The 22,740-nt window shown below is 35.6% G+C and overlaps 1 protein-coding gene across 1 annotated transcript; it reads left to right on the plus strand.

Annotated features, from left to right (window-relative positions):
• Positions 1 to 7: 7 nt before the first annotated feature.
• TARS1 (threonyl-tRNA synthetase 1) lies at positions 8 to 22,230 on the plus strand. The gene is made up of 19 exons (XM_037799313.1): positions 8 to 181; positions 3,840 to 3,920; positions 6,988 to 7,178; positions 8,253 to 8,376; positions 10,647 to 10,768; positions 11,300 to 11,417; positions 11,815 to 11,879; positions 11,964 to 12,042; positions 12,867 to 13,013; positions 14,172 to 14,270; positions 15,076 to 15,242; positions 16,261 to 16,423; positions 16,512 to 16,649; positions 17,068 to 17,145; positions 17,334 to 17,434; positions 17,522 to 17,626; positions 18,734 to 18,806; positions 21,125 to 21,239; positions 21,723 to 22,230. Exons 1-19 carry the CDS (start codon positions 125 to 127, stop codon positions 21,869 to 21,871), a joined length of 2,172 nt encoding a protein of 723 aa, XP_037655241.1. The 5' UTR covers positions 8 to 124; the 3' UTR covers positions 21,872 to 22,230.
• Positions 22,231 to 22,740: the final 510 nt, after the last annotated feature.

Raw genomic sequence — 22,740 nt, forward strand, 5'->3', positions numbered from 1 at the left:
CAAGTCCGGGCCACGTGGCGCAAGCGCAGTGTTCCCGGGCGTCTTGGTCCACCTGCGACCGGCTTCCACACTCTTCTTCCCTGGAAGGTCGCTTCTGGTTCTGTCTTCCCATCGTGGTTCACCGATGTCTGAAGAGAAGGCCAGCAACCCTTCGGAGAAGATGGGAAGCGAGGAGAAGCCGGTGAGCTGGCTGAGTGGGGCCCGGAGCCCGGACCCGGGCTCTCCTCGCTGCGGACGCCGCCGGGTGATTGCGGGATGCGGGTGGGGAGGAGGAAGCTGCCCCGGCAGTGCCGGGCGAAGGAGGCCAGGGGACAGCGGAGCTCCTGGTCAAGTCCAAGCTCCCTTTGGGGAAGAATCGTCCATTCATGGAGTAGGAGGGGGCCTTGGCGGTCATCTCTAGGCCCGTCCTCTTTGCAGATGAGGAAACAGGCGGCGAGTGAGCGACCTGCTCAGAACCACATAACTAATTTTAGAAGCCAAGACAGAATTAGAATCCAGGGGTTTGGACCCCTGGACTAGTGCATTTGACTCACTCTGTGCGGGAAGAGCGTTGCAGAACTTCATTTAATCCTAAAAGCCTGTGGGGGGAGGAGTTACTGCTCTGGTTTAAGGAAGAGGAAACCGAGTCACTGCGAGGTGATCCACCGTGCGCCAGCTTGTTTGGCTGGTAAATGGGGAAGGAGGGATAACTCCAGCAGGTGGACTCCAGAGGATTCTGGCTTTCTCCCCGGGGGCATGCTTTAGCACCTTCACAAAGCTGATCATTTCACCTTTGAACTTTTCTCTTTGGTGTCATCCAGTGCCCGGGAACATCTCCAAGGTCACTTGCACACTGCCAAGTCGTGGTTGTTTTTGTTTTGTTTTTATGATCGACTGCCAGGCGCTGTACATAGGAAGATGTACAGACCCTACCTTTGAGAGCCTCACAGCTTAGTGTGTGAGAGAAAGGAAAACAATGTGATAAACCCTGTGGGAATACAGGAGAGAGAGCGCCTAACTCAGTTTGGGAAGGGTTGCTTGAACTGTGCTTGGAAGAATGAACACAAGTTCAGGTAGTGAGGGCAGTGAAAAGGTACACCCAGAGAAAATTGTGTCTGGGGTTGCTTGCAAAAGATAAGCCTTGGCAGGATGTGCAGCCCTGAGAAGGTAGGCAAATAAGATAGGCTTATTTCAAATTGTGTTCTATACATGAAGGATTGTAGGCAGAAAAGTGATATATGGATGGTATTTGTAAAGATCACTCTGGCATTGGGGTGGAAGGTGCATTGGAAAGAGGTGAGACCACGCACAGTAGGCTGTTGCAGTAGTCCAAGAAGTTATGAGATTTTCAGCTAAAGCAGCCTCAACCCTAACTCTGTGACAAGTCACTTAAAAGCCGCAGTTTTCTCATCAGTAAAATGAGGATGCCCCCTAACTCAGACTGAATGAAGAAAGTTTATATGTGTGCATATTCTAAACTATATAAATTAAATTTAAGGTGATTTACAGTAGTTAAGGATAATTTAAGGTAGTTATCCACAGACTTTTTTCAATATGTGTGAAATATATGGATACCATCTTTAAGTAATATATACGGATATATATATATGGATATATATTACTTAAAGATGGTATCTTTATTGTTTTGTAACTTATTTACTTTATTTGCTTAATAGTAAATAGTCAACACCTTTCCATGTCTAAATATTCTGCTGTGTCATTCTTAGTTGGAGGTGATGTATTGTTAACAAAGCATGATTTCTCTGTCCTATAATAATAATTGCACAATAGCTACTATTTACTGAGTGCTTACTATGGGTCGGGCACTGTTTTAATGCACTATATGCATTAACTCATTCAGTCCTCATAATAACTCTACTAACTGGGTTCTGTTGTTATCCCCATTTTACAGATGAGGAAACATAAGTAACTTGCCCAAACCCAATACTCTGTAGTCCAGACTCATAACCCCAGTGCTAGCCTGCCTCCCATTACCCATCAGAGAAAAGTCAGTGACCGATACTCCATCAGACTGCTTGACTCAGAGTTACGGAACCAGACCAGACTTCAAGCACTATCCCAGCTGTCAGTCTCTGAGCTTGAATTTACTTAAGCCACACTCTGCAGATACTTTTCTTTCATTCCTAAACATCCTTCAGGAAAATAATTCTGTAGCTTCCCTTCACAATCCAGTTCTGTGTCCCAACTCTTGGTTTGAAATTTGTGGTTGCTTTAACATAAATATACAATATATAAACTCACATTTTTGTTTTGTTTTCATTGGAAATAAAGAACAGAAAATTTTCTGTTGTAATAAAGAGAGAATGGGCCTTAGGTTTCCAGAAAGACTTGATTTAAGGTCCTGGATCTACTTACTACTTACTAAGTATCTACCTAAAGTCAAATTACTTCCCTTCTTTGAGCCAGTGTTCTCATTTGTAAAATGGACAGGTGTTTTATAACACAGAAAAGCCCTTGTGTTGATTCCCTCTTTCTCCTCCACTATTCCAGTTCATTACATATGAATCGTATGAATGAAATGCCTGGAATAGGCAAATATAGAGAGACAGAAAGTGGGTTGGTGGTTGCCAAGGGCCATGGGTGGCTGCTAATGGGTTTGGGTATTTTGGGGAGGGTGATGAAAATATGAAATTGTTTATGGTGATAGTTGCACAAGTGTGAATACATTAAAAATCATTGAATTGTATGCTTTATATAGGTGGATTTTATGATATTTAAATTATATCTCAATAAAGCTGTCAAAAAAGATTCAAAGGACACAAACATATACAGAACTGAATAAAATACCCTTCACATCCCAATTTTCCTCCCAAAGACACTTTCCTCCTTCCTGCCACTTACAGGTTGTGTGAACCTAGGAAAATCATCTGGCTCTTACCAATTTAATCTTATCTGTAAAGTGGGGATAATAATAATAGCCATCTCACAAGGTTGCTGTAAGAACCAGATTTTATTGTTTGTGCAAGTGCTTTGTAAATTGTAAAATATTTTGTAGTATAATTTGCTTTAGCATGTTTCCATTTGAGTAGCAGTGAAGAAAGTAATACATTTCTGAGAAGATTCTTTTTGTAATATCCCAGAGTGTAGAGTGTAGACCATGGTTTCTCAGCCTCAGTACTATTGACATTGTACAGTGGATGGTTCTCTGTTGTGGGCGGGTGGGTGTAGGGGGCTGTTCTTTGCATTGTAGGATATTTAGCTCTGTTTTCATAATCTGGTCTATGAATCCTGCTCGTCTTTTAAATCCCATACCTCCAATGTGTACAGCTTATTTGACATCTAACCATAGCACAGGTGCTGTCGTCTTCTGTCTCCCCCGCCCCGGGAGTTTCTTGCATATGTATGCCTTAGTTTCTCTGAGGGGATTGTTTCCACATGGGAGGGATTGGGTCTTTTGTTTTTTCCCTCTACAGGATTTAACAAAGTACCATGAGTACCTAGGCTTTCATTAGTACTTGTGAAGTGCATGAATATATATTGCATCAGATATTGTTTCTGAAAATACCATCACTGAATAAATTGCATGCTCTTTTGTGACAATATGTTTAGTATATGGTCCAATTAAACCTGAAGCAAGAGTCATGGGCAAAATAAATGAATTTGAGAAACTGAATATTATCAAATAACTCCCTTCTACTTTTTAGGACTTGTCTTTATGGGAAGTTGTTAACTTGTGTTTGCCTGTGGTAAAACTTCCTAGTCTTTCAAAATCAGTTGTTTACTTTTATTTTTTAATAAATAATGCTAAAATAACATCATCAGAACTTTTCTAGGGGCAGGATGGAGGGAGTTAAATTAGATTAAAATATAAAACTTTCATTTCTTTTTTGCTTATTTAGGCAAGTATCAGTGAGGAGAAACGAAAAGAAGGCGGCAAGAAGAAGAACAAAGAAGGATCTGGGGATGGAGGTCGAGCAGAGGTAAATGTTTTAAGGTTCTGTATTCAAAGACTGAGAAGTGGCAGGGAACTGTCTCAGACTTATCCTATGTGTAAGGAATTTAATCATTTACATGGGGCTGTAAGATGGTTTTAGGGAGACATTTAGGAAAGGATAGTCTGTTTTAGATTCCTTGTTGCTAAAGAGAATATGCGGTGGGTTGGCTTAAATAATGGGAATTTATTCACTCATGGTTTTGAGGCTAGGAGAAGTAGAAATCAAGGTATCATCAAGGCAATGCTTTCTTACTGAAGGTTGGAGTTCTGGGGCTGTATGCCAGTGATCTTTGGCCCATGGCTCTTCTGTGACATGGCGGCCTCTCCTTTCTCTTCTGGGTTCCATTTAGCTTCTTGCTTACTGTGGCTTTCTCTCTGTCTGAATTTCACTCTGCTTTTAAAGGACTCCAGTAACAGGATTAAGAGCTATCCTGATTGAGTTGGGCCACACCTTAAATGAAGTAACCTCATCAAACTATTTACAATTAGGTCACACCCACAGGAATGGATTAAGTTTAAGAACATGTTTTTTGTGGGGTACATAACTCCAAACCGCCACAGTCTGCAAGGGGAAAAATGGTTTGCAATTATTATTGAAAAAGGAAGACAAACTGGGTATGAATGTAAGATCATCTGATTATGAAGTTAGATATAAAGTCAGAGAATACAAGTTGGAGAGAAAGGGACTGATAATTATTTAGTTGCTAGATCAATACTAGTTCTGATTAGCTCATTAAATGAGATGTTAAGGGGTAGAGACTTGGTGTTTTAGCTTACAGTTAATGAAAGCAAAACCTAAGAAAATCCAGTTCCTTGACACCCATCACACTGTTTCCATCTGGACTTGCCACTAGGTTTTGGTTTGAACCAGGGCAAATCCACCTGAGGCCTCTCAAGTCTAGAGAAAATCCTTTCTCTCAGTTCCCCAGTCTCACATCAAATGGAAGTGGCATTTTCAAATCCAACCCAGAATCAACCTGGTTCCTGGGTATTTTGCTTTAGGAAGCAGTTGAGCTTGTCTTCCTACTTGCTTTTTGAAGCTGAACTGCTCTGCTCTGCTTCACTTTTCGCTTTAGTTATTGTAACTGTTTTATTGAAGACTCTTTAGAAAATTTGTACCAGAATGCAAAAGCACAAAGGAACAGGCTGTTTAGAAGTATCTATAGCACAATAAACTGGCTTTAAGGAGCTGCCTTCTTAAATATTACTGTTGCTAAATTTATAGTGCTTCTGTTCCCTTGTGAGTAAGTTTGTAAGTGATCAAGTGTAGCATGGCTTGGTGCCCTATTTAGTCATTGCATTTCTCTTATATTCAGTCAATCTCCTGCTCATTTTACTACTACTGCAGTAGTGGGGGAAACTGTTGGCTTTGAATTTTTAAAATTGTGAGTAAATAGAAAAATGAGTATGTTCCCTAAATTCTCTTTTATACTTTCAATACGTATAGTAAATGCTGTTCTCAAATAGTGCATGAGACTTAGCCTGGAGACAGGAACCAAAGGATATTCCCAGAGGACTCTTCTGAATATGGAATTTTTAGCACAGCATGTTTTAAATGATCTGTCAGGAAAAAAAGAGTGCACAGTGAGATATCCAAGAACTTTCCTCCTCCTCCATGTTTCTATCATTTATATACTTGTCTCATTCCCCAGCAAAGGACAATATGCAGGTGTTATTCATCTGCATTCCCAGAGCCTGGCATGAAGGTTATCTGCTCAATGAATGATGAATAAATTCAGTTTGATACTAAGGTCTGATTGTGACGTGCCAAGTGGATATGGAGATGCACTGGAGTAAGATGCAGAAGAGTCATGTGGGTGGGACTGTACTTGTGCTTCAGAATAGGCAAGACCAGGCTGAGTGGGTCAGACTATAGTTATGGAGTGACAGGTATGAGCTTTCAGTTAGCTCAGGGGTTCTTCACCATCGAGGCTTATGGACTCGTGTGATAATTTGATGGAAAGCTCCCAAGAAGAGTGACTAAATAACTAAAGAAAGGGAAGCACTGCTATAGGAGGGAAGTATAAAGGGTTTGGGGCTCTACCATTTGAAAACATGAAAGCTGAGAAAAGATATGATTGAAATGAGAAGGAAATTTTGTATAAAGGGAAAAAATAAAGTAAACTTAATATTCTAAAAGGAGATATTTATATAGGCTAAACATATAAAATCTTTTTTAAAATGTTATGGCTGTTTAACTATATTTATTAAATGTTTCTAACTATGTTTAACTGTACTTAGGCAAATGTTGTTAATGTCTAAGGTTGACATAGTGGACAACCAGGACCCCAAAAACCAGGATTTCAAGTTGGGTGCACAATGGCTCCATATATTATAGTTGATTTTCATTCTCTGTTATCTCAAGTTGGGTTCTCCAGATTAGATACTAGTTTGTACTCCTTTCAGATTAAGCATGTTTTGCCAGTATATATTCTATGTAGAATTTTTGGAGCATTATCGAAGTTAACTAAGTTTTAAAGCATTTGTTTGAGTAAGTCATTATTATAGCTGGTTGATTTAAACCTGTATCAAAATAGAAACTCATGGTAAAATTAAACCATCTCCTTCGCTTTCATGTGCAGCTGTAATTGTCTGTGTTGTTATTATTTGAAAGTTGAAAATGCTATAGGTGTTGGTGGTTTTGACTGTTTTGTGAACTGTTTTTGAGAATGTTGTCTCTCTGACAATAAGATCAGTCAGATCTTTGTCTCTTTTTTCCCTTTTCTTTGCCAAGCTTAGAAAGAACACTTGATGCAAATAATAATGAAATGGTAATAGTTGTCAGCTCATGGTGTTGGCAGTCCCAGTGTTATGATATTATTTATACCTTTGTATATTTTTTTCTTAAAAATTTTAATAGGAGGGCATTTAATTCCTTTTTTATTTTTAACCTTTGTTTAGGACGGGATTAAAGTGATGTCAGCAATCCATATACCACGTTGAATCAGTAATCTTGGGCTTTCATGTTTATTTTTTTAATCTTTTTTTCCCTTTTTTTAAAATGAAAATCAAGTGTTTACTGATTATTTCTTTCCTTATTTTTTGTCTTGCAGTTGAATCCTTGGCCTGAATATATTAACACACGTCTTGAGATGTATAATAAACTAAAAGCAGAGCACGATTCCATTCTGGCAGAAAAAGCAGAAAAAGATAGCAAGCCAATTAAAGTCACTCTGCCTGATGGTAAACAGGTTGATGCAGAATCCTGGAAAACTACACCATATAATATAGCTTGTGGAATTAGGTATAAGCCACAATGATCTTGAGCTCTATCTAAACTCTTTATTATCCTGCCAAGTTTAACCTTTGTAATCTTTTTCTATTACTGTTTAATGTTTTTAATGTGTTTATTTTGGTATTTATCAAATGGAAAACATTTTTGAGAGAACTGCAAGATTCTAGGTTGAATTTTATAAGACAATGAGCTTTAGCTTTAGGGTTAAGTCAATCATTACAGTGATGGCACTTGATGACATTTTTACAAAAGTCCGGCATGACTCCTTGTTCTTTGAGAAGTTGTTGCATGAATAATGGGCTATTTAATGTTCATATGATTCGAATGTGAGAGGGGAGAAAAAAAGACATGTTCCGTTTGCTTCAAAAGGGTTTTCTTTGAAGTTTTGTTTTGTTACAAATCACAAAGTACAGATTATTTTATCCATTTTTCATTTTCTTCCCAAAGAATATAGAGTATTAGTCACCTTTTGCTCAGTTCTTTAATCTGAAAACATTTATACCAATATGATAAAAATGCATTTCCCTCTGCCAAACTCACGTATGCCTTGTGAAATGTGTATGTTTTGTTTTATTGTCTCCATCTGATCTCAGGAGGAAAGAAAACATAGCATATAAACAATTGTAGACTTATTAGTATTGCCTTTTGAAGAAAGGACTAGTTAAAGATTAAAGCAGGCAAGAAGAACAGAAAAGTTATTTAGTAGCTTCCTTTTCCTTTGGGATCTGAATAACTTGGCTTTGTGGAAAACTTGGAGAAATTAAAGATGAATCAAACTGGAAATTGTTAGGGCTTATTTTTCAGAGATGCCATGTCTGCTTAAATAGAAGCATTAAATGGCAAATATTGTTCTGAATTTTCAGAATCTTCTGGTTATATTCTTGAAGGCTTGTTGCTTTTTCTATTTTATTTCTCTTTTTAAGATGTGTGTGTGTGTAATATATATATAGTATTGATTTATTTGCCTGTTCTTATTCTCAAATTCAATGTTTGCTACAAAAGATATTCTCTTTTTCGTTTCTTATGTGTATGTATATTATTGTGTGTGTATCTATATATAGATTTTTTTTTTTTTTTTTTAAGTCAAGGCCTGGCTGACAACACTGTTATTGCTAAAGTGAATAAAGTTGTTTGGGACCTAGACCGCCCTCTGGAGGAAGATTGTACCTTGGAACTTCTCAAATTTGAGGACGAGGAAGCTCAGGCAGTAAGTCTTTCAGTACCAAGTTATCCATCAAATTTCAGGGTGAAGATTCATATTTGCAGTCTTTTCCAGCTCATTACTACTGTCTATGGGTAGCTAAGGTTTATGAATATGTCACTGTCATATTTGAAATTTTAAGTTCAAAATTCATTTTGTCCTTCATGTAGGGAACATAATAAAAGTAAGTGCTTGTGTTATAAATTTAAGAGGGGAAGTTGAATAAATTTGTTTTCACTATTGGATACTTCAATGGGGAAAATGTTCTAGAACTTTTATTAAGAATTGACAGGGCAGGTAAAAATTGTTTTCTATACTGTATCAGTCAATATGTCAGCAATATGCATACATTAACAAATACATTTAAATATTACTTCTAGTACCCCTCCATTGAACAGTTGATTTCCATATTTTTACCTATTTTAAAATTCAAATTTGCAACTCTTAAAAGCTATTGTTAACATGGTCTGGGTTCTGTCTTTTGAGTTCAGGGGACTTTTTCTCAAACTTAGAAGATGAATGTTTCTTCCTTTTCTCTCTTTACTTTTCTGCATTGACCAGGTTTATATTAATACTTACAGAAATTACAGAGTACCTTGGTTATTATATACTATCGTTTGTAAAGAATATGGAATTCTATGGGGGTGTTCATGTTGGAACATGAAGAGCTTCTGTAGCTGGGTGATAACCTGCTCTGTATCAGCTTGCCACCTTCCCTCTGAAGGAGCACTTTAAGGTGATGAATCGAAAAGGCTAAGAATCTCATTCAACTGAACTCTTCTAGAAAAAGTTATTCTTTTCATCACTTGCACTTATAATAGGGAGGGTTAGGAAAGGTGCTAGATCTATTGTTCATAAAGTTAGACAGGATTTGAAAAATTATATCGTTTAAGGTGTTTGTATTGTAAATGGCTTTATACTATACAAAAATAGGATTTTAATTTCATGTTTTCAGTTTACTAATCAATGAATGAATTGCCCTTTTTTAATCCATAATCACTATTGATGCAAAGGTTTGGTCTATAGTAGCATGATTAATAGAATAGCATATACTAACCTAAGTACCAATTATTTTAATGACATTTGTATTCATAATGTATATTAATTCCTGCCCTTGTAATTTCTTCTTTCTTATCATGTTTCATAATATAGTACATTCAAATGTAAGAAAGCATTTCAGTGTAGAATACTGATGATTACCTAAAATTACACTTATGTCACTTATCAGATCTAAATTATAACTTTTTCAAAAATAATTACATAGAACTTTAAAATAATACCATTTATTGAATACTTAATTTGTACTAGACAGTCTGAAATAATATGGTAGCATTTGGTTAAGGCAGTCATTCAAATTATTCAGAGTATACTCAGCAGTATTTTCAAGATTTATTAAGGTACAAATATGGTATTAAAAAATTCTCATAAAAAAAACTTAATGATTCCAGAATACATTTGAAAACCATTGATCCACATACGTAAGTAAACTATCACTGAAGCAAAGTAGTTTATTTCCCTTTATAGTTTATACCATCGTGGAGAAATGAATGGAAAACCTTGCCATCAAATGCAGGCTGATTATTATTATAGTGCTCTTTCATTGCATAGCACTGATATATTTAATTATAAATTTATACATCACTGTAATGCAGCATTTGACCAGTACTTTTCAAACTTTTCCTCCAATAAACTATAATGTTATACCCCTAATATTGGGAGAATAAAGACTACCCCTGAGCTGATTGCGGCACAGAGGCCGTTGCTGTGTATGAATGTGGTCTGGAGTTACCTGCAGCCTATTAAATCCATTTTGGTTCTAACAGAAATACCAACTTTCTGTTCTGATTTTGTCTATATCAGCCCAATTTAAATGAGTTTATATAGCAGTAAGTTGGGGAAAAGAAAGCATAGGGGCAAGAGCTATGGTTACATTGACTCAAAGAACCTGGGCCATTGCAGTCAGTAAGGCAGCCACATGTGAGTGGTGAGTGTTTTGGGGAAACAAAATCCATCCCCTTTGATTAATGGTTCTCATTTGAATTTAATTAGTTTGAAAACAGCTAAACCAGATGATTTCTGAGATATAATTTAGTAACTAGAATCCTTTAAAATTATTTAGGCTTTGAATAGAATCACAGCCCAGTTTACAGATTTGTAACTTTACATTTTCATATATTGGTTTATTTACAATAAATTTTATTTCTTTTTCAAACAGCCATTTAATTCAACCTTTTATGCCCAGACTCAAGGCTTCCCATTTTTCTTTGAATTTTCAGGTATACTGGCACTCAAGTGCTCACATAATGGGCGAAGCCATGGAAAGAGTCTACGGTGGATGTTTGTGTTATGGTCCACCGATAGAAAATGGATTCTATTACGACATGTACCTTGAAGAAGGGTAAGTTATGTGACTGGAAAAAGAAAAACAAGTTGGATTACTATGGGCCCAAAAGTTATTTTTAAAGAGTTTTCATCTCAAGAAAGGAGGGTTGATATAAAGTTCATTGCCTCATAGTCACCAGATATTCCCACTACCAAACCTTGAAGCATGGCAGTTTACTTATGATGTAGTAAAGGCTTCAGTGCCCTCAGGGTGGGGGTGGGTTTGCACAGAGCTCTCTTCTAGCCTGATGGAGGTGAAACCCTAAGGTATGGGGAGTAAAATAAAGCTGCTGCCCTCCCCCCTTTCAACTCAGGGTTATATAGTTGAAGAGTGAAGTCACTCATAGGAAAAGTCTTCATGATGATTAAGGTAGAAACCACTGAAAGTATAAAATCTGTAAATAATTTATAAAAATGTTTAAAATTCTAATATATGATGCAAGGGTCTAATTTTTTTTTCCCCTTAAAGTATAATTAAAAAACATTCCTCCAATGTACAGTGTGGCTAGAATGGAGTGAAAAGAGGTTATAATTTCTTCCCCTTCAGGGGTGTGTCCAGCAATGATTTCTCTTCTTTGGAGACTTTATGTAAGAAAATCATTAAAGAAAAACAAGCTTTTGAGAGATTAGAAGTTAAGAAAGAAACTTTACTGGAAATGTTTAAGGTAAATTGAACTGTGACATATGGCTTCATTTTTGTATCATCTATTATGTTACTTAAAATTGTACTGTTGGGGTTCAGTGTACTAAGTAGAAGCCTGTTTTGTTAATTAGAAAAACTTAACCCTTTTTTTTAAATTTTTATCTTGGTAACATTTAACAAAATTTCCATTTTTAAGAGGACAATTCAGTGATAGTAATTACATTCACAATGTTGTACTACCATCACCTTCCACCCATTACTAGAATAACCGTTTTTTTAATTCATGAAACATTGAAATATTTATATTCATAAAATGCTGTAATAAGATGGACTGAATAAAGATCTTTTATTTTAGCTACATTAGTGAGAGGTGAAAATTATAGGAGGGTTTTTAAAAAAATCATTTTTCCTGTTTTTAGTACAACAAGTTCAAATGCCGGATATTGAATGAAAAAGTGAATACTCCAACTACCACAGTCTACAGGTGAGGTTATCAAATGTTATCAACTGCAACTGATGCATGTGTCATTTTCAGTCTTTGTTAAAATTCCTTTCATTTTATCTTTAGGTGTGGCCCCTTGATAGATCTCTGCCGGGGTCCGCATGTCAAACACACTGGCAAAATTAAAACTTTGAAAATACACAAAGTAGGTATTGTAACTTTAAAGATCCTCTATCTAAATGTATTTGATAGAGATACATGTTTAAAGTTTGTGTTTTGTTGGTTTCTCTTTTCTATCACTTTTCTCATTGGTTCCCTCTTGTGTATAAAAGGATGGAGTTTTTTTTTCTCATGCTATCTGCCAACTTTTCCATGGGGGTTGTATCTTGTCAGTCTTTTATCACACAAATTAACTCAAGGAGTGACTGACTTGACATTGCTCACTAGAGCATATGGGGATGGAGCTTTGGAGAGTCACAGAATCAAGCAGCTGTGAACCATCATGGCTCAGAGAGATTTGAGAGTCTCTCTAAGTGATGTGCTTTTGCCCTCCAGGTGTCTGAGCTTATACTTACCCATGTTGTTCTTTTTAACAAATTTTATACTAGTTCATAAACATGTTATGGGTGATTATTAGAATGCACTTTAAATCATGAGAATAATTGAATTATGTCAGGTTTTTTTGTTTGTTAGTTCATTTTCCATTTTTGTGTAATCACTTTGTGAGAGATGACCTTGCAGTCAGAGTGATGTTCATAGACCTGGGGTTTGCGAGGGCATTGAGGGTGGGCATCTCCGAGGGAAGAAAACCGCCAGCTGCCGAACGAACACAGCTCTCCCCTAGTTGGCCCCAAAGTAATTGTGAATTGCTTCTGGACTGCACGTTTTATGTCATTTTTCTTGTCATAAGGAATAATGTGAATTTGACTGATAAGATGGTTATCAGAAATAACATCTAACTCTTAAAATTTAAAAGTGTGAGATATTTAAAAATTGGAACGTTGCTTCATGATTAATCCTTGTTTTCAGAATTCCTCCACATACTGGGAAGGCAAAGCAGATATGGAGACTCTTCAGAGAATTTATGGCATTTCATTCCCAGATCCTAAAATGTTGAAAGAGTGGGAGAAGTTCCAAGAAGAAGCTAAAAACCGAGATCATAGGAAAATTGGGAGGGTATGTTAAAGAACAGTGATGTGTTTAGAATGAGTTCTCTTCGTTTTCATTTTCATTTGAAATTTAGCAGAATCAAATACCAGGAATTTTGTAATATAATCGAAGGGAGATGCCTTTTGAAGAGATGCTTTAGCTTCCAAGTAACTATGGTACTGTATCCCCTATGAGCAATAAACTACTGACTGACTGTATGCATAATGTTTCTGGAATGTACTCAGGATACACAGAACTGTATTTTAACTTATTTTATTGAAAACAAACTGATAACTTCATTTTCTGTAAAAGAAGTGTAACAGCATTTTATGGAGCTGGGGGATATTTTGGAAATAATCTAGTCCTATTGTCTTATTTTAAAGATGAAGAAACTCAATACCAGAGAGATTAGTCTACTTGTTGCCAAGGTGATACCGTGACTCTGATGGATTCTCTGGTGTCATTTCCTTTATCCCTCTATCCTCTTCATGTTCTCTAAACCAGAAGTTAGATTTGAGAAGAACATTCCTTCCTAAAGTGGTGTGCCATGGGTCCTCATCTGTTAGGTCTGAAGCTTGGACAGGAGGCAGCATCTACTGCCATGCCCCTTGACTCCCTGCAATAAATTCCAGCAGTAAGCAGTCCTGCAACGATTAGCGCGGCCCTTCACTGAAGCTTTTGGGCATTTGGTGAGGGTGGGGTGGGGAGTTGGACAGGGAGGTGTGAAAAAACTTGTTACATTCCCTTCTCCATAGGCCAGAGTCAGCCAGCTTCATCTCCCATTTCAGTATCACTGTCTCTTCCCAGTCTCCTTCCTGCCCCTCCTCCTAAAAAAGAAAGAAAGAAACCTGAATCTTGATGCTTTGAGGAACTGAAAGCTAAGAGAGGTCCTTCTGAGAATAGTAGAAGAGAACTGAGAGACCCCCTACTCCATTTCACTGTTGGGTAAACTTGACTGGATTCAGAAATTTAACAGGCATGGAAAATATTTTTACTAAATTGTAAATCAGATGCAATTCTCTACCCTTACATCATATTCTAGAAATGTCAGCAGGTTTTCTTTGATTCCAGAGTGGCGCTAATTAAAATATGGAGCATCGTGACAATATTCTGAGCTTAAAAACACTAGTGTTTTATCAGTGTTATATACAAATATAAACATTCTTTTGCTCTTCTTTTACTCAGGACCAGGAACTATATTTCTTCCATGAACTCAGCCCTGGAAGTTGCTTTTTCCTGCCAAAGGGAGCCTACATTTATAATACACTTATCGAGTTTATCAGGGTAAACCATATTCATTATTTTCTTATGTAGATTTAGGATCTAAGATGTTTTCTTATTAAATAAGTTTTGCGAAAAGGAAAAATAATCTTGTATTTGAGAAGAAACATATAAAAGAATAAATAAAAATATAAGTGTGGTATCATAAAATGTTTTAAAAAAATTCTCTAATACATGATTTTGTTCATATACATGGATATGTACACAAAACAGAAGCTGGCAAACTTGAAGTGGGATGTGTACTCTTTACACAGGAGCTCTGAGTCCTCTTTGACTAATTCATTTTTATTTTCCTTGAAAACGTGAAAGTTTAAGTATAGAGAATAGGATAAACATCTATAAAATCACCCAGATTTAACAAATATTTACACAGTTATTTTTCATTCAGATTTTTTGTTAAAAGAAGTAAAACATTGCACATACAGTGGAAAGCCCCCCCCACCCCCTACCCCCTTGGAATCCTTTTGACTACATACAGATCAGTTGTTAATTTTCACTGTTGCATGCTATTCTGTTATATATAACTATCACAATATGCCCAGTCCTTTATTGATGGACATTATATAATGTTCAATATTAACATATTACTAACCATGCTGCAGTGGCATCCTTTTTACAAGCCTCCTTAGATACATGTGCAAGTTTCTTCTTTGGTACACATTGCAAAGTGGAATTTCTGGATCATAGTGTATGTGCATCTTGAACTTTACTAGAGGGTATAAAATTTCTTGCTCTTCAAATATTTATTGCCACCAGAAAATACAAGTGTTGATTTCTCTATGCATGTATTCTGTTCATTTTCTGACAGAGTGAATATAGGAAACGAGGATTCCAAGAGGTAGTCACCCCAAACATCTACAATAGCCGGCTCTGGATGACCTCGGGTCACTGGCAGCACTACAGTGAGAACATGTTCTCCTTTGAGGTGGAGAAGGAGTTATTTGCTCTGAAACCCATGAACTGCCCAGGACACTGGTATTCAGCAGCCTTGAGTTTCTGTCAGAGATTTTCCTGTGCTATGCTTAGTCCTATATTGCTTGTCCTCCTTTAAAAGAATTTTTGTTAAAAACAATTATGTAATAGAAGAGTATTTCAGTGTAACATTTTTGTGGCATCACAATATCTCCTGTGTCTGAATATATCCCCAAGATCCATAGACATTGTAGGTGGCACTGGGGTTATGGCAGTGAACAAAGCAGAATATAAAACAGAGAGACTGAATCTGGGACTTAGCAGAAGCTTTAGAGGTTTTCTATATATATATATATATATATATTTTTTTTTTTTTTTTTTTTTTTTTTTAAAGGAACATACTGTATCATAGCCTACTGCTAATGAATTGACATCCTTAGAAGCTCTTCATTGGTTTCAGTCTGTTCTACTTTTCCTTCTTGAAAGTTGGGTGAAGAGCCATGGATGCCAGTAACTCTGGCCTAGCGCCATCCACAGTATTCACAGCTCCTAGCAGTCGGAGGAGGTGGGATGGGGAAATCTCCATGAGGAGCCTGGGTTTTATGTTAGGGTATCAACTGAGTTCATTCTTGGAGTAAGTTCAAGTTTCTGAAGCATCTTCAGACCAACAAAAAAAAATGAAGCACTTTTGAGAGTAACAAGAAAACACATCTAACTTTGTTTCCAGTGATATAAACAATTTGCATGAGGTTAAGATTTTTTTTACAAATGAACATTAAAGGCAGTCCTCAAATTTATGTAAATATTGAGCCTAAATTTGAGTCCATGCTTGTGGGAATAAATTTATCATTCTCTGTTAGCTGCATTTAGTTGTGTTATAATTTATTTGCTGTTTTACTCATATAAGTGCTTAAAGTGCTGTATGAAGCCCAGAATTTGAGAAATGTTGCCGTATGGACAACAAGAATCAGTGGCTTTTTGGACAACTTAACAGCTTTTTGAATAATAAGTATAATATTAAGAAGTTTTATTCTTGTGAAATTAAATATCAGTGAATTTTATTTTCCTTCTTTTTCTTCAGCCTCATGTTTGATCACCGGCCAAGATCCTGGCGAGAGTTGCCTCTGCGGGTGGCCGATTTTGGGGTACTTCATAGGAACGAGCTGTCGGGAACACTCACCGGACTCACCCGCGTACGAAGATTCCAGCAGGATGATGCTCACATATTCTGTGCCATGGAGCAGGTATGAGACCCTGTGGAATAAAATACTTTGAAAGAAGTGCCAAGAAAGTCAAGGAAAATAACCATCATTTCCTCTTTTTTATTTAAAGATCGAGGATGAAATAAAAGGTTGTTTGGATTTTCTTCGTACAGTATATAGTGTTTTTGGATTTTCTTTTAAATTGAACCTTTCTACTCGCCCAGAAAAATTCCTTGGAGATATTGAAGTATGGAATCAAGCTGAGAAAGTAAGCAGTGTTTTTCAGCATGCTTTTGACTACTATTAGTCTGTGAAATTGACTCAGTCCAAGATGTAAGACAGCTAACCCTCTTTAAATGGATAAAAGCAAAAGAAAATTGGAAATGGTTCCTAGGTTTGAATGGGCTGATTTTTTTCTTTATGGTTATACATTTTAGAAATAGTTGAATGTTTTTGTAGTTATCAAGCCATAAGCTTTATTTATTTTTATTTATTTATTCAATTTTTTTTTTTGTTTGAGCCATAAGCTTTAAAAGGGATTTGTATGAGAATATGTTTCAGTGGACAAAATTATAAAGGAAAGAATAGTGATCTATGAGACTAGTGGCATTTTTAGACTCGTATTAGGCTGAAAGGAGGGAAGTTACAGATGAACAAAAATAAAAGTCATTTTGCTCTATCCTTAGCAACTCGAAAACAGCCTGAATGAATTTGGTGAAAAGTGGGAGTTAAATCCTGGAGATGGAGCTTTCTATGGTCCAAAGGTCAGTGCCATTGTATATTGGGGTAGATCTTTGGGCTAATGTGATTTTCATTTTTGGGTGAAGAAGACATTTAATTTAAAATAAATTTTAAAAAAAGAAAAGAAAACAGAAAATCAGCTCTAATTCAACTACTAAATTCAGCTTTACTCTAGACCGCATCTTATGATGACCCTATCTTTATTTCTTAGATCGACATACAGATTAAAGATGCGATTGGTCGGTACCACCAGTGTGCAACAATCCAGCTGGATTTTCAGTTACCCATCAGATTTAATCTTACTTTTGTAAGGTGAGTTTCTGGTGCCTACTCTAAACATTCTCCAAGGATATAAGGAAAAAATATGTTTTAAAGCCAAATAACTCTTTTTCTTTATAGCCATGATGGTGATGATAAGAAAAGGCCAGTTATTGTTCATCGAGCCATTTTGGGATCGGTGGAGAGAATGATTGCCATCCTCACTGAAAACTATGGAGGCAAATGGTAATTTTTGTTGTTTTCGTTTTTATTTGTCTGGATAATGTGAATTTGCTAGAAGAAATGTCTGCTTTCTAATTTAGTGATGAGATGGAAAGGTAGAATGATTGTGATTGCTAACTCCTAATGAATGACAAGTGTTCACTAAAAAGTAAGGAATCAAAATGTAAACTCAACTTTTTTTTAGAACATTTGTTATTACTACTATTCTTTAGAACATTTGTTATTACTAATATTTATTTCATAACTTGATTTGTTACGTAATTTTTCTGAATAGGAATTATTCAGTAAGAAGCATATTTGTTATTTTGATTGCTTTTCCAGTAATTTAACTTCAGTTTGGGATTTATATGGCTTTGCTGTGACTGTCTCAGTAAATAAGAGTAGGCTTTTGACTTACCTTGTTTAGTCTTGCTGATCATAAAGAGCAAGTATTTTGATATCCAATAGCCCTCAATGAGGGTAGAATTTAAAGTCTACTCCAGCCTTTACCCTGATATAACAGAAGAACTGAAAATAGGGGGTAATGGAGAGAAACACAACCTGATGTCTGCATCATGAGGATAGTTTGAAACCCCCCCCACAAGTGCTTCCAAGGGAGAATTGTGAACAAATAATTTTTTAATCATTATTGAAAACACAGTTATTTTAAAATAATGTCACCAGTTATTATCAGTTACAATTTACTGAATCTTACAAATTAGGTCTTGAATAAACTGAAAGCATGGTCTGGGTGCCCCACAAGGAATAAGTAATAAAATAAGTATGAATAGTTAATCACTAAAGTGTAGTTAAGAACTTTTAACCCTTCATCAGAGGCATGGCTATTATGTAATGTACTGAAGTATGAGGCATAAACCTTATCCTCAATTTGCTTTGCAATCTGCTTTGCAAGGGACATCATAATTACGAATTTTTGTTATTTAAGGTTAGTTTTCTAGTCCTGAGTTTTTTCCTCTTAGTCTTCATTGGACATTGAAAAAAAGTCAAAATTTTTTTGAGTAGTCCTTATGTGTTTCAGGAAAAGATACTGAAATGTAGACTAGGAAATGTGCTATCCTTATTTTAAAAATGTGCCCAAATCTACCTTAATGTTTTTGTTTTCTTCTAAAGGCCCTTCTGGCTGTCTCCTCGCCAGATAATGGTAGTTCCAGTGGGACCAACATGTGATGAATATGCCCAAAAGGTAATCTTTCAATATGATTTTCTTTAGATGTAATATCTGTTATTTGGCTTTTCAAATCTCATAAGCCATAGATACTTGGTAAATCAAGCTGCTTGTGATACAGAGAAATGTTACTATTTGCTATCTGTGGTGACCCCAAATAGATTACATTGCCTTTTCAATGCTTTTTTATATGGTTCCATGATCAGAAGGTGTAGCTATATAGTGTTTTGTATATACTTGTGTAATTAGTAATATTCCCTGTTAGAAAAACTTCCTAACCAAATTAGAAAACATTGAGTGTCTCTATAATATATATAAATCCAAATGCATAATGCAGTATAATCTGTTCTTTGACTCAGAGTAATTTTCTTTCATTTTTAATGCAAATTCATTCAATTATTTGAATTTTTTTTTTCAGATCAACAACATGCCTGACCAATGTAATGTCCTCCTTTCCCTCCCCAAAGAAACTAACATACTAACAAATGTGTAAATATCCTTTCATATGCCACATTTTAAAGGTTAGAACAGTCTGTTATGCCCATTGATAATCCTACAGTATGAAATTTCAAATTATTAGAAGTATTGTTATAAAAAAGCATTGTTTCAATGGGGAAACATTTCCAGATCACCAAAATAAATTAGCTGAGGTCTTAATTGTCATAAAGAAATAAATGAACATTAAAGCAGCTGATAAGCACATCCGTCAAACTTATTACTGTACAAAGTAAGGTTTTCCCCCCAACATGTGTAGTTTTAGTTATAAAACTAAAAAGTATGTTCCATGGGTTATTGATTGCACTTCTCATTTGTTTTATCTATCAGTTCATTAGTTAACTTAGTTCTCTTCTGGAGACAGTACTAACCTTCCCCCCTCCTCTTGAGGATGGGTTAACACTTGAAACAATTATGTGGTTTGTGTTTATTTTTTGTTTTGTTTTGTTTTGTTTTTGGGGGGTTTGGGGGATGTTCTATTGAATGGAGTGGGAACACTACTACTGATATTTAATGATTGGGGCCAGAGATATTAAACAGCCTACAATTATCAAATATCTGTTGGAGCCCCTGCTTTCAGTTTTTTTTAGGTATATGCCTAGAAATGGGATTGCTGGGTCATATGGTAATTCTATATTTAACTTCTTGAGAAAGAACTAGACTGTTTTCCACAGTGGCTGCACCATTTTACATTTGCACCAACAGTGTACGAGGGTTTCAGTTTTTCCACATCCTCGCCAATACATGTTATTTTCCTTGTTTTTAAATAATAGCCTAATGGGTGTGAAGTGATATCTCATTGTGGTTTTGATTTGCATTTCCCTTAATGATTAATGATGTTGAATGTCTTTTTATGAGTGCATTGCTTTTCGCGCAGGGGAAAAAAATACTGAAAACATTGCTTACTTAATATACATATACTGAAGGCAATAAAATTGAACTAGTATTTTTGAAAAGAGAAAAAAGACAGGGAATAATAATTTCTAATGTAGTTTGCCAATTTTAAATTTCTAGAAATTTATTTCAGGACATACTGATTTGGTCTTTACTTCAACCCCTTTATTTGCTGCCTTCATTTATTAAGCTTTCTTTTAATCAAAAAATCAATATTCAGAAAGAAAAAAAATACTTTTTAATATTTCTCAAAGCCTGATTTTTTTAATTTAAATTATTCTTGTAGAGTTCTATTAGTTTTAATCTAATTAATTAGAGTTAGTTTTAATCTGATTAATTAGATTACTGTATATAGAGGGTTGTAAAACACAATTTTATATGGAAGCTGTTATATGGAAGAAGTTGTGGCAATGATTTTAGCTGATTGTTGGTGCTCTCAACATTTTATTTGAAAAAATATACATATAAATGGCAGCAATAGGTGGTGTCCTACCAGACTATTTACAAAGTTGCTACCTCTTTGAGGGATCAGAAATATATTCTCTATTTAACTGGGCACCCATTGTTGAATGTTGAATGGAGGCTAATAATATGTTTATTTTCTTGCAACCATATCAGGAACTTGAGATATGTTTATCAAAGGATATCTTTCCTTTTGTAATCTATATATTTTAAGAGCGCTGATTAAATTTAGCTAATTGCCTTTATTATGATTTTTAAGGATTTTCTAAAATATTTATGTCTCAAGAGCAAAAGATGTTGTTTTGAGTTTTTAAAATGTAGAACCAAGCCACAGATTAAGAATATGCTTCAGTATAAGCTGTTATTAATCTTTTTTCAGGGCTTATTTGATTATCCAAACCCTTTGTTAGAAAAATAAAATCATTTAAGATCAAAATGTAAATCTAATTTTAGATCTGAAGAATTCTGTGTTTTTGTTTAAATAGGTACGGCAGCAATTCCATGATGCTAAATTCATGGCAGATATTGATCTGGATCCAGGCTGCACATTGAATAAGAAGATCAGGAATGCGCAGTTGGCACAGTATAACTTCATCCTAGGTATGGAAGGAAGCTGACCAAAGAAAATTTTCCCAAGCTCAGGAAAATCTGAAATCTTGAGACCTGAGCTTAAGTGAATTGTGGTTAAGAATCAATTTAGTTCCTTTCACTCTTGATTCTTTAAGTATTGTTTCTTCGGTTGATAGAACAAAGGAAAATTTGGGTTTGATAAAGAATAACTCTTAAAAGGTTTGTCTAAGAGTTTTCTCTCCTTCACCTCCTATTTCTTCATACAATAAGTTTTTATTAAATAAGCTGGATTAAGAGACTTAACAAGCACAGCACTTTTAGACCAGCACTGCAGTGTGTTGTGTATTTTTTTTTTCAATGATAGATTTTTAAATCATGTGCCCAACCAGTCATTTGTATATTTGAATGAACCAGAAGCTACAGGGTGGCTCTTGGTCCTGTCAAATGTTTAATAAGAATCCTTCCATATCTTTAGATTCAGTCTAACAAAGCTTTTTGTCTTTTATGGTTTAGTTATTGGTGAAAAAGAGAAAACCAGTGGCACTGTTAATATCCGTACAAGAGACAATAAGGTACATGGAGAGCGTACTATTTCTGAAACCATCGAACGGCTGCAGCAGCTCAAGCAGTCCCGCAGCAAACAAGCAGAGGAAGAATTTTAACAAAGACTCATTGGCACCGTGGAAAATGATGAGCAGTGTTTCCATAACATTGAATTCGGGAGAACGTCAATTTTACTGAAGTTGGAACAGATAGAGTCGGCATAGATGGCTGCAGGATAAACCTTTATTGACTAAATGGATTTTGGACATTGTGTATTTTAAGGAGTTAATTAAAAGAGACCCTTTAAAATTGTTTTATTCCTTAAATATCTGAGCACTGGAAATAAAACATGAAGAATGCTTTAGTGTATTGTGGGAGAACTTTTTTGTAAACTTAATGCAGCTACAAAATAAAATTTTTCCAATTTGATTAAGACAGAAGATTAGAATTGGATTATGTTGAAAAAATAAAAACTTTCACTCACATAAATTGCAAGACTGCTTTGTCCTTAACATACATTCATATATACCAGGAACAAACTGCATGATTAAATAATTATCTTTAAAAGTTTTATGACAAATATGATGCAGGAGAAAGATCAAATGCAAATGGGGAAGGGAGTGCAAATATATCTTCAAACTGGGGTTTGAGCTGTGTGCCAGCTTCTCATAGGATAAACACCTTTCTGAAGTGTCGCTTTCAGTTGAACTGTTTTTTGAGTGGAAACTTATATTAGGAAAAAAAAAAACAACCATGTTGCTGCACAAATTTTAAGATAAAGGATGAACCTTCAAAGAATGTCATGTTAATGGCAGGCTGCACTGGGCCCAAGTATCCCTTGTTATAATTTTCAAATTTTTCTGCCATTAAATGGTGAGTGGAAAAATCCACAAAACAAGGTATTCCTTATGTGGATATATATTAATTACTCTTTAATCATTTTTAAAAAGCAGCGTCTTGTCAGTTCTCTAATAACCCCACATCAAGA

Source organism: Choloepus didactylus, chromosome 11, assembly GCF_015220235.1.
Source record: "Choloepus didactylus isolate mChoDid1 chromosome 11, mChoDid1.pri, whole genome shotgun sequence".
Lineage (NCBI taxonomy): Eukaryota > Metazoa > Chordata > Mammalia > Pilosa > Megalonychidae > Choloepus > Choloepus didactylus.